This window comes from Euleptes europaea, chromosome 8, assembly GCF_029931775.1.
Source record: "Euleptes europaea isolate rEulEur1 chromosome 8, rEulEur1.hap1, whole genome shotgun sequence".
In the NCBI taxonomy this organism is placed as follows: domain Eukaryota; kingdom Metazoa; phylum Chordata; class Lepidosauria; order Squamata; family Sphaerodactylidae; genus Euleptes; species Euleptes europaea.
The window spans coordinates 43,517,621-43,530,848 of record NC_079319.1 but is presented as its reverse complement, the minus strand read 5'-3'; the positions used below and the strand labels follow the sequence as shown (position 1 = coordinate 43,530,848).

Genomic DNA, 13,228 nt, shown 5'->3' with positions numbered 1-13,228 from the left:
TGCTAGTTAAAACAGTGGGTTTCTACTCACTGAAGAACTTCTTTTATACATGGACATCCATGCTTTGATCCAACTCTATGGTTTTAATCTGGCATTCTTTTATGGTATCATGGCCACCTATTATGCATTCTCATTGGATAATTGTTGTATATTCCATTCATAAACTTTTAAAAATGCATTGTGGGCTATTTGGGTGGAGAAATTGAGGACAAAAATTAAAACTAATATATGCATTTTAAGGTATTACCTTCACCTGGAACCATATCACCCATTTGCATGGCTTTTTGGTACAGTTCTGTTTACTTAGAAACAATCCTCTTTATTTGGTACCACCAAAACTACAATTGCTCCTGATCACTTAATCAGTCAACTAGCTGCAGATAAGGTAAACATGTAGAAATCAGGAACTGTTCAATACATAGGGATAATATGGGAACAAAGCTGATGGAAATGGGAACATAGGTATGATAAGATTAAGGTATTTCCAGATAGCCATTCTACCACAGAAAGTTGCTGTATTTTATTATATTAGATATTAATACCTAAATTTAGCTAATTTTATCCTGTCATATTTCTTGTCAACAGAACCATCCATTAGTTATTGTTTCAATTCGTCATTGTTTCAAGCCTTTGATTTGATTGCTCTGTATTCCTTTAAAGTTTGTGTATTTTTTATTTTCAGTATTTATCTTAGTATTTGGTTCATTTTGGGGGGTTTTCAACTTCTAGATTATCCTACAAATCACGTTAATAAGCGTGCTTCATCTTCTTAAATGTAATATAAAGAGACTTTATAAGGTACAAATGGTTTCAAACAGAGGCTGGGCTAAAGTGAACAAGTAATGCAAACTGGGGTAAAACAAAAATGTAATTTTACATACATGCTGATGGGAGTCTAGAATCTGGAGACAATTTCCCTGGAAAGACATCTTGGATTTGTAGTCGATAGCTGAATGAAAATGTCAACTCACTGCATGGAAGTTTAGGATTTTTAGAAAAAGGGATTGAAAGTTAAGTGGGCTGTATTGCAGTGGCCTCTTATTGATATAAGTGCATTTGAAATACTGTGTACAGTTCTTATTACCCCATCTCAGAAATAATATGGTAGAGCTGAAAAAGGGCAAAAAAGGGCAACCAAGATAATCAAGGAGTTAGAAAATCTTTCTGATGAAGGCTGGCAGCCATTTTCTCCGGGTGAACTGATCTCTATTGGCTGGAGATCAGTTGTAATAGCAGGAGATCTCCTGCCACCACCTGGAGGTTGGCAACCCTAGGGATACAAATGGTTGCACCTTGTATTGCCACCATAAATATGGACTAGCTTTGTGTACTATTCTCCACACACGGTGTCTATACTTTTAAATGATTTCTATCCACGGATTTTGTTTCACCTCAAAGTACATCTTACAGGGATGTGGCACAATGTTGGAGTCAAGCACTTTCTCTCTCTGCCTAAACCACTTCACATAATCATGGTGCGGATAAAATAAAGGGAGATAAGCACATACACTGCCTGAACTCTCTGGAGAATGGACAGTATACAATCTAATAAAACAATAAATATTTTGCACCCTTGGAAGGTGCCGTAAAAAACTAAGTACAGTATTATTGTTTATTTCATTTGAATGGATTAGGAAATTGGGGAAGTTCAGGTTGACCTTGAACATTCAGCTCTAGTTCCTTCAGGAGAATCCAGAGTCCTAATTAGGCTTAGCAAGTATTGTTACTGTTAAAGCTGATGAACACAACCATTGATTTATAAGTCACAAGGAATTCACATATTTCCAGAGAGCAGAACCTGAAGCCTTATTGTAATTCTGCAGCTTGATTTCCCAAACACGAGCATGAAGCCAACAGAAGGACATTTCCATAGAAGGCTGAGCTTCACTGCCAACAACAATATGCCACAGGCACTGAGGGGCAGTAAATAATAATGCCAACGCTGAAAGCCTTGACCTGACATCTGTTTCAGTTTTCAGCATGTCCAGTAGTTCATATGGCTGATTAGGACCATCTTACTTTTATTAGGACAGTGGCGACATCGGCTGCGATCTGCAGGTTCATCTTCAGCCAAATCGCTGCGCAGTTCTGGAATCTGTCCGAAGCCCAGGGCAGACGGTTACATTCAGTCTACAGGGCACAGTAGCTGATGATACCACAGGCTATGCGGGCCTAACAAAAGAATTTGTTGTTCATGTCAAGGTAAGGCCAGAAAGAAAGGGTATATTAAGCCTCCACTAGAATCAGTGAGGTCCTGAAAGATGAAAGGAAGATCTCCACCCACTAGGTGGAGCTAAAGACTGCAATTGCAGCTCAATAAAAAGACATTGTATAAGCCCTGTGAAAAATGTCCTTTGTTCCTTGCATTTCTGTATTGTTCTGCTGAAGACACCATGAAGATTGATAGGTATTATGTTTAAAGGCTTTAAAACTGCTATGTCTCATTCTTAGGATTAGTTTAGACATTATGTTTTTCCTTCATGGAAACAATGCTTTTCCTACATGATGGGCTTTGTTTTTAAACTGCCACTTATGAAGTTGACGTGTATGTTTATTGTGTGAATACAAATGCTTCCTGTTCCAGCTACCCAACCCATTTATTTATAGCAAAATAAATGAAATATAGATGGTATGAATCTGTATGATAATAGATGCAATTGCGCTGTCAACCATGAAGTCCCTGGTTTGAGTCTAGCCTCTGCCATAAACTTTGTTAAACAGGCCACTGCATTTCAGATTGGTCCCCAACTGGAATACGGGGCAGCAATAGGGTTGCCAACCTCCAGGTGGTAGCTGGAGAGCTCCCTCTATTACAACTGATATCCAGGCGATAGGGATCAGTTCATCTGATCAGTTCGCTTTGGAAGGTGGACTCTGGCATTACACCCCATTGAAGTTCCTCTCCTCTCCAAACCCCTCCTCCTCAGGTTCCATCCCCAAAATCTCCAGGTATTTCCCAACCCGGAGCTGGCAACCCTAGGCAGCAATGCTGACCTACTTTAGAAGGTGGTTGTAAAATTTATGAGGTGATAAATGTGTAGAGCTTTGAATATTTTGGAAGTTGTTAATGTTGCTGCTTACTATTATTTCCCTTGTAGAGATATTCAAGGGGAAGAGCTGTGGCAGAGCCATAGGGTAGCTACTTGACATGCAGAAGGTTCCACATTCAAACCCTGGAATCTCCAGTCAGGATCAGCTTGTAGGTAGTATTGCCATAGATCTCCAGCTGGCAACCCCCTGTACTCACCACCTCTCTGTCAACCAGAGGGAGATAAAATAAGTCTTAAAATTGCTGTTGGTGCAACAGCGTTATATCAGCTCCAAGGAATATTGGGAAAACCCAGAAGTGACATCATACACGCCTCTTTAGAGATCACCAGAAACTCTATGGTTTTTCTAAGTCATGTGATACTGTTGCACTGATGCCACCCTTCTGAGTCCTCACCCCCCAGGCTCCCAATGTTTGCCAGCTGCTAGCTGACAACGCTCCTTGTAGGTGATGTGAATGAAAGGCCTCTCTACCTGAGAACTGCTGCCACTCAGAGTAGACAAGGCGAACCTTGACAGAACAATTGTCTGACTCGGTATGACTGTATACATTATATGTCAACTGGCTCTCAGTGACTGGTCACCATGTAAAGAAAGGAGAACCCATCAACAGCATTTTTAAATATGTGCAGCGGTGATGCTGTTTTTTTTCTTCATAATAAGCCTTATTTCTTATCAAACCTTATTTCTTATCAAACATATATAGAGTGCCTTAATTGTACCAAATGCCTTAGCACACCTGGCAGCTCATTCCTGAGCCCTGCAGCGGCTGGAGACGCTTTTTGTTTCCTTTAAGATGGAAACAAAATAATAACAGGAGCTTTGACTCCAATTGAAAGGAGAGCTGATGAAGCTGCCCACGGGGTAGTGAAAATGCAAAGCATCCGGACGGCGTTCCTCTCCACCTATCGTCCATCATCTTTCTCCCGGTTCCTGAGGGAACAATAAGCATGTGAACAGTACAAAATTCTAAGAGACTAATAAGTCATTGAATGAGATAAGCCAAATATATATATATATATTTGTATTGTATTGTATTGCCTCACATGTACTCATAGTTATTTTCATAAGTTTCCTTTATTAGATTGTATGTAATTTTTTCACTTTGTCACTAAATTCACTGGCTTATAGAATAAGAGTTTGTATGTCATTTATAGAGCCCTTACTATACTTTCTCTCAGCTTGACTTTTATAGTAAACGTGCCTTTTTTGCTCCAACCACCTGGAGGTTGGCAACCCTATTGATGTGGCAAATAAGACGTGCCTGGTTACTGCATTAGGCTAAAAATCCAAGAGCGGGCTATCTTAAAGGCATGTTATTTACAGCTATTCTCTTCTCCAACTTCCAGGGAGTGTTCCACAACAGTGCCATAATTTTACTCACTACCAGTTACTGCCAGTCTCTTTGCCTGAGGCCTGATGGGAGCTGCAGTGGAGCAGGAAATCAATCTGACGACTCTTACTGGAGAGTGCATAAAATCAGCTCTGGGGTCTGCATGTTAGAATGTGTAAAAAACCCACAAATGTATCTGAGGATCAAGGATGGCCAGTGTGATGGAAGAGTAAGCAGTTCTTGCTCATACTTTTCAGAAAATGTGAAAGTAATTTGCTGATTTTTGTTTCTTGGTGATATTTTAAAGATTATGTGACACAGGAACTAAGTGAAGTATTTCAAATATTGATACTAGTCATTGTTGTATAAAAAAAATGGGCGTACCAACCTCTGAGGCCAAAGATTAACAGTGGGCTCCTTGGTTGTAACTTTACAATGGATTTGGCTTGTTTGCCTATAATAATGTGGGCATTCTACCAAAAAAATATCAGTACTTTATGGTAATAACAATTGATTGATTTATTTGTGCCTAGCTTTTTTGGGGGGAAAGCTCAGATGCTAACTACATTTCAGTGCCTGGCAAGTGGTGGCAGGATGGGAGGACAGCATCAAGGAAGAACTTTTTTTTTTTTTAAATGCAGCCTGGTGTCTGGAATTTGTTCCCATTATAATGCTCTACCACAATATTAACACAATGGTAGGTTAATATTATCCTTTAAAATATTATCCTTGGAAACAAGTAGGAGGCCTCTTATTATGACAATTCCATTGGTTTTTATAGAGAGCCAGTGTGGTGTAGCCCTGACCTGGATGGCCCAAGGTAGCCTGATCTCGTCAGATCTCAGAAGCTAAGCAGGGTCGGCCCTGGTTAGTATTTGGATGGGAGACCACCAAGGAATACCAGGGTTGCTGTGCAGAGGAAGGCACTGGCAAACCACCTCTGTTAGTCTCTTGCCATGAAAACCCCCCAAAAAAGGGGTCGCCATAAGTCGGCTGCGACTTGATGGCACTTTACACACACACACACACACACACACAGTGTGGTGTAGTCAGAATGTCGGACTAGGATGTGGGCTACCCAGGTTCAATTCCCTGCTCTGCCATGGAATCTTGCCCAGTGACCTTGGCCAATCACACACTCTCAGCCTAACCTACATCACAGGGTTGTTGTGAAGATGAAATGAAGGAGACGAGAATGATGTAAGCTGCTTTGGCCCCCATTGGGGAGAAAGTCAGGGTAAAAATTAATTCAAACATGAAGCTTACTTCATGTTTTGTAGCAATTTTTCAACTAATTTTTCTTATGGCTCATTTCTTCACTAGGTGACCTTGGTTAAACAGCCATGAGAAATTCTGGCAGGCCTTTTGAAATGATTTATTTACTTAGAGTTGTTTTAAGAAAACCATACATTGATTTCTTGAACATTCTCTGTATATTCCTGATTCTGTAGAGATAGTTATAGGAAACAGCTTGACATTTTGTTTCTTTTTACATATTAAGGAGCCAAAATATTTCAAGATAGCTCTTCCAAGGTCCATAATCTATCATGGTTTGGGGTCTCAGATCACTTATAGTTCTGGTAGAGGTTATTATCCCTGACCTGGATGGCCCAGGCTAGCCTGATCTCATCAGATCTCAGAAGCTAAGTAGGGTCAGCCCTGGTTAGTATTTGGATGAGAGACCACCAAGGAATACAAAGATTGCTGTGCAGAGGAAGGCACTGGCAAACCACCTCTGTTAGTCTCTTGCCATGAAAACCCCAAAAGGGGTTGCCATAAGTCGGTTGTGACTTGATGGCACTTTACACACACACAGAGGTTATTCTATGCATTGGAGAGCTTAGGAAAAAATTCTGACTCAGAACAAACGTGCTTGCATGTCCATAAAGGCTTTTCCCCCGAAGATTTTACACATCCATAAAATACATCATTTTGCAATAACTAGTTCCAAAATGACTAATATAAGTGTCACTTTCCTCAAAATTGCTACAATGTTTCATTGCTAAATTAGAGATTGGAAATCTTCACAGTTATATCCTTCACAAAATCTTGAAAACTAGGAAATTTGGCTGTAAAGTTGGTTAAATGTTTCCTAAAGTGCTGAATGAATCAAAATTCCTCTGACTCATGCCAAATAATCCACTTATTCAGGACACCTGATACCTGTATTAGAAGCATGCTTCTCCACTACCAGGATAGGGGTACAGCTGAGGTTTTCATGGCCAACACCAGAGCAGAGGCAGTTTCCTCTTACAGCCACCACTACTGCCAATAACTAGCAAGAAGCTTGGCTCATTCTTGACCTTCCTTTCTCAGAGTGTGATTTTAGTCCTTATTGAGTTGCCTTTACCATTGGTTTTCTTCACTCCTGGCTGCTGGACTCTGATCACCTCTCCAGCTGGCATATAACTCGCTTCAGCAAACTCCTGCAAGCCTCTTTGCAGTCCTGCCAGCCACCATCCTCAAGTGGTAGGGTTTCCTGATCCCTCTTCGCCACCAGTGGGAGGTTTTTGGGGTGGAGCCTGAGGAAGGTGCGGTGTGAGGAGGGGAGGGGCTTCAATACCATTGAGTCCAATTGCCATAGAGGCCATTTTCTCCAGGTGAACTGATCTATATCGGCTGGAGAGCAGTTGTACCAGCAGGAGATCTCCAGCTAAGTCCTGGAGGTTGGCAACCCTATCAAGTGGGATGTCAGACAACTAGGATCATCTGGCCAATTGCCTTTCCCAGTGCATGCTGGAGATGCTAGCTTAATACATCTGGTGTCCAAAAGCACACAAAAAGCCAGGTTGATAGGTAATTTGGGGTATGTGACACAAAAGGAATGAGAGAGACAATTAAAGCTGGTGGACCTGGATGGTATTCAATAAGCCCTTCTGCATTCCCCTTGCCTCTTTACCTACTAACTTCCTTTTCATGCAATCTTTTTTGCTAGTCGTTAAATACTTTAGAAATATACGATTTTTACAGTTTTAAAATATGAAAGTAATGTGAACATTCGGTTGCTGTTTCTGCTAATAAGCTACTTATTTACAGGGCACCGGAGAAATAGACTGTCATTTTAAAGTGGAGAAAATTTTAGAAAGTGGGGCAATAAGCCTAGAATCTGCACGAAACAGAGGAATATATGTTGGTCTTCTGCCAGATGGTCAGACCAGACCTGTTGTTCACACTGGAGAAAGCAACATTTTGTTTTACCCACAAGTTCTCAAATGTACGTAACATTTAAATGGTGCATTTTTTATTTTAGTAGTCACTATTCGCAGTCTGTCTCTGAAGTTTTTTTAAAACGTATTGATTTAAAGTAAGGATAAAAGTGCAATTGCAGGGACTATATTTTGGAGAATTTCCTAAATCCCATTAATCTAACGCTTATTGTCAAGGATGTTTCTATGCTACTAATTCCTTGACAATATTGTTAACCCATTTCACCAGGTAAGAAATTGAGTGTTGCCATATTGGTAAGTAATCTGGATAAAATCAACCAGAACAGCAAATTTGTAGCTGCCAAACTATACAGGCTACTTGGGGCACAAATCACAGCATTGGTGCAGAACTTCGTCCATTCCTGTCTCCCCTAGCTGGATCTGAAAGCACAGTTCACTGAAAAAACTCCTGGTTCTACTGTAATTTATGGTTAAAAAATGCACACGATTTGAGACATGTGGCAAAGCACTGGCTGATCTCATGGTTGGTGTGGATACTCGATGGCTTTTTTTATGAAGAACGAAGCCCCTGCAGCTGTATTATTAGTGTTACAAAAATAAAGCGCCTTACTTATGGATTAACAGATAATTAAAAAATAAAGCCATATATGTAAGATCTTGCGTCTTTTCCTATTTACAGTCTCTTAGGCTGCAATCCTAAAGGCATGTTCCTGGAAGTAATTCCCAGTGAATTACATGAGGCTTACTTCTGAGTAGACTTGCTGAGGATCGCTCCCTAAACATGCATCTTTTAAACATAACCTAGCTCCTGGTTCATTCAATGCAGACAACAGGGCCAAAATACATTATATGCCCAACATGTGTTGGGTCATGGATGAATTGCCTTAGATGATGTCCACATATTTCTCAAACATACATCAGGGCATCTCACCTCAAACAGCACTCATTTGCTTGGATCTGTGAGAGAGCACAGCAAAGGGGGGAGAAGTTATGGCAGCCCTTGCAAGTCTCCCTTGCAGCACCAAGTGAATAAGCACTATTGTAGGTGAGTTCTCCCAATCTATGTCTTACCATGAGTTCAGTTGTTCACCCGTGTTTCGACATGCATGGGGGGTATTGTGTAGGGATGCCCTCAGTAACCCCTGGTTAGAAGGTTCTTTCTCTTGAGGTTTACATATGAGGGTCATCACCTTAGGCAGGGGTCTCCAACATGGAGCCTGTGGGCACCATAGCACCTGCAATACTTTTTCTGGTGCCCATCAAGTGTTTTTAGGAAGTGGGTGGGGCCAGGTAGGGCTTTTGCCCAGCAAGGCTTCTAATTGACTATTGGAGATTTGATTTGCTGTGCAGGTTTTTTAAAATGTTGCTTTGATAGCAGCTGCCACCAAATCACAAGGATCTACACCATGTGACTGAAGTAAAACTGTGGCAATAATTTTGTGGCAGCCATTTTATTGTTGCGCCCACCATGCCATGTCAGAATTCCAAAATGTACCCATAGGCTCAAAAACATTGGGGACTCCTGACCTAAGATGATGCAAGGCTTTTCTATTTGTGCCGGGTAAGCAATGGTTTGGTATCATAACCTTAAAATGTACATTTGAGAAATCTCCTTTGATATTGTTACCTTGCCTGAGCATGATCAGTCTAAACAAATAAATACATGAAATGGAACAATGGGTTGCACGACCATTTCATACCTTTGTTGAGTGACAGATCTTCACTGAGCCACTGTAAGAAACCACGAAAGGTGGGAAATCTGCAACTTCACATTAAAACTGTCAATATGTTCACTTAAAGGCTAAAAAAAAATTCAACTAATGGAAAGCAATGTTTTAGCTATGTTAGCCACCATTGACAGCTTGTAATGGGCTCAAATATCAAGTGAACCTCTAGGTTGCTGCTCTGTGTTGAAGTTAATAGAATGTGCACAGAAGCAGCATTCGAGGGACTATTACCATATTCCATTTTATTTGAAGGAGGCTTCAGTCAATGCTTCTTTGAAATAAAAAGGACATGCAGGTATATATATAGAGAGAGAGCAGAGGAACATTCCGCAGGGACAAGCCATTTGATGTGTTCATAATGATATAACTTAGGTTTTCAAAACACTAAATCAGAATTTATTACTATGTCATTTTGTGTCAGGAGGTGAGTGAATGTTCAGGAATGATGAGCTGCTAAGAGGGAAAGTCAATTATGTGTGACTTTTACAATTCATATGGGAAAAAATGTCCATTGCAAGGCCTATAAGAGTCTTAAAAGTACAGGAAGTTTGTAGATGCATTAGAAGTGACGGTATTTGTTTTAATTACCTTGAAGTTGGCAGAGAAAAGCCGATGGGAACATCTGCAACTGCTGCCCAACAGGAAGCAGGGATCAGAGAATCCAAACAGCCCCAATTAGGAATCCAGAATCTAGTGAGCTATGGTCAGTCAGATTCTTCTCTCTCAAGTAAGGATAAGTGTATTTCAAATCTAAATGTTCAACACTGTTTTTGTCTTGCTTCCATTTGGTAACTTGATAGTATCTGCCTGACCTGCCACCAAGTTTATGCTCCACAAGTAAATTGGGGATAGAAAATTTAAAATGAAAAATCTTAACATTTGAATCTGCTGGATTATCAAACCATTGGTATCATTAATGTCTCCATGATTTTCCTGTGTATTAAACTTTATTTGTAGGGTTGCCAGGTCCCTCTTTGCCACCGGCGGGAGATTTTTGGGGCGGAGCCTGAGGAGGGCGGGGTTTGGGAGGGGAGGGGCTTCAGTGCCATAGAGTTCAATTGCCAAAGTGGCCATTTTTCTCCAGGTGATCTGATCTCTATTGGCTGGAGATCAGTTGAATTAGCAGGAGATCTCCTGCTACTACCTGGCAGTTGGCAGCACGAAGGCTCCACAAAGAACACAGTGCAAAAATTACACAAGCACTGAATTATTTACAAGCATTCAACAATGTTTACTGAGCATTACATTCATGCCCTATTGAAACCAAAAGAACAACCAAAGTATTACATTCATAACAGTGGGGTATCAAGTGGTAACAAAACTAACAAAGAAGTACCAGCGCAACTCAAGTCCATGGGCAAAAGCCTCAAAAGGTTGCAGCAGCGCCCGTTGGCGGACCCACAAGGACCGCAGCGAAACTGAAGAACACAAAGGGTTCGTGTTTAACGGGGGCACAGAAGACCTCAGAGAATATCCAAAAGTGTAGGAAAGGAAGAGGACGTGAGACCAGTCACATCACGTTTCACGGTGGCTTCGTCAGCTCATTTCAAAATGTTTTTAAGCATTCCATGACATATTGTACTGCATGCTGCTGGTAAAATGCCTTGCGGCTGCAATAAACAAAAATAACATACAGCGTAGTGTGGGCTGAGAATCAGGCAAGGATTGGCGCTAGAAATCTTGAGGCTCCACTTGTACAACATTACATTTCTCAGGGCCATTCAGATGCAGATCATTTATTTTTTGCACTTTGGCAGTTTAAACCCTGACCTTTTCAGCAACAAGATACAAAAAAGATATTGATATAACAAGAAATGCGCTTTATTTTTGCTTTCCAGACCTTAACACCTTTAGGATTGAATAATGACTTTGCTCTTTCCTGCTTTATTTAATTGGGTCTAGTCTCTGATGCTGTCTCTTTAAAATTAACTCTCAGCCCACACACCAACTTGCAAAGGACTTTCCTTTGCTCCTTCTTTGATTGGCTGTAATAACTTTTTAGCCCCATCACAGCGGTTGAATGTTACTACCGCTGGAGAAAGAGGCTACGTGCTCACACATACCCTTCTGGGAATAAAAAATGCACATTTAGGTGAGTTTACTATCAACTTGCTACTTGTATTTGTTCCGACAGATTCCTTTGCTCGCAAAGTGGTAATTGGAAAGATTCTACATTGTATGTTATTTTTGTTTATTGCAGCTGCAAGGCGTTTTACCAGCAGCATACAGTACAATATGTCACAGACTTCTTAAAAACATTTTGAAATGAGCTGACGAAGCCACCGTGAAACGTGATGTGACTGGTCTCACGTCCTCTTCCTTTCCTACAATTTTGGATATTCTCCGAGGTCTTCTGTGCTCCCATTAAACATGAACCCTTTGTGTTCTTCAGTTTCGCTGCGGTCCTTGTGGGTCCGCCAACGGGCGCTGCTGCAACTTTTTGAGGCTTTTGCCCATGGACTTGAGTTGCGCTGGTACTTCTTTGTTAGTTTTGTTACCACTTGATACCCCACTGTTATGAATGTAATACTTTGGTTGTTCTTTTGGTTTCAATAGGGCATGAATGTAATGCTCAGTAAACATTGTTGAATGCTTGTAAATAATTCAGTGCTTGTGTAATTTTTGCACTGTGTTCTTTGTGGAGCCTTTGTGCTGCCAATTTCCTAAGGTTACCTATTACAGCACAGGTTGTTTGTTTTGCTTAACTACCTGGCAGTTGGAAACCCTATTTATTTGTGCTTCTTTTATAGACAGATACATTCAAATTATTGTAGTGATTTGTTTTTATGTTGATGTTTCATTTATTATTTATTTATTCATTCACTTTCTATCTCACCCCACCCTGGCTAGGCCAGGCTCTGGGTGGCTCACAATATCTTCCAGCAATTAAAACATTGCAATTTGCAATTAAAAGGTCTACAAAATCTGTTAAAATTCAAGTGGCACCCTTTACATCACAATAGCAGGGCTAACCAAAGGGAAAGGAATAGAGGAAGGTGGGGGGAGTAGTCTCAATAAAGGAAAGGAAAGGGATTAAGAATAGGTACATCTGAACAATAATAACTACAAAAGACAGGATGAGAAAAAGGGAGGGAGGGAGGCCAGCCAAGATGGAAACCATCACTGTCCTCAACTGTAGGCCTGGTGGAACATCTCGGTCTTACAGACCCTGCAAAATTGCATCAAGTCTCATGGGGCCCTGGTCTCACTAGAGAGAGAGTTCCACCAGGCCAGGGCCAAAGCCAAAAAGGCTCTGGCTCTGGTTGAGGACAACAGGATACTCTTTGGGCCAGGGACTACCGGTAAGTAAAAGTTTATCTTGATTCAGGGGGGGGAAAAGTCATGTAAACAAGCCCCAAATTAAGCAATTGCGTTATTTTAGATTACCTTGTACAACTAAAATATACTGGTGCTTTCTTGCCAGTTCCTCTGGCCTTCAAATTAGCCCATTCTTAATACTGATTGCAGTGTTTCCTGCTCCAGCAGTAGGTGGCACAGTACAAGAAACAGAGAGTAAGTCATGTTTAAAACGCTGGGAGCTCGCTTTCAAGTTGCTCTTTTCAGGTGTATCTGCTTGAACACAGAAATGAAAGATGATACATATATAGGCTGATAGTGTAAATCTGATAAAGACATGTGTTCTTGGAAACAAAGGAACACAAAGGTTTAATCTGGTTCTGTATTAATTAGATTACAAACCATCTGGCACAAGAAACGAGGCTGTGAAAAATTTCCCCAAGAACGGGCAAATAATTTCATCCAAGAGACATAAAGTGACAAGATTACAAGGCTTCTACTGGAATAAAATCTCCCCCCTCATTTTGATTTGGGTTCATTATAACAAGAGACAAGAGGCAGAAAGATTTTTACAAAATGGACTGATTTCCCCATCTATTTAGCCTTTAGAATTTCTTTTTTTGTCATGGTGGATTTGCATCCTGATCCCCTGAAGT

General features: G+C 40.8%; 1 protein-coding gene across 1 annotated transcript in view; it reads left to right on the top strand.

Moving 5' to 3' along the window:
• RP1 (RP1 axonemal microtubule associated) overlaps positions 1–13,228 on the top strand; it is a 219,783-nt gene that overhangs the window by 33,026 nt on the left and 173,529 nt on the right. The window contains exons 13-16 of the mRNA XM_056854917.1: positions 2,029–2,202; positions 4,398–4,610; positions 7,418–7,595; positions 9,871–10,002. Of these exons, the coding sequence (XP_056710895.1) occupies positions 2,029–2,202; positions 4,398–4,610; positions 7,418–7,595; positions 9,871–10,002 (697 nt within the window). The remainder of the gene's footprint in view (positions 1–2,028; positions 2,203–4,397; positions 4,611–7,417; positions 7,596–9,870; positions 10,003–13,228) is intronic.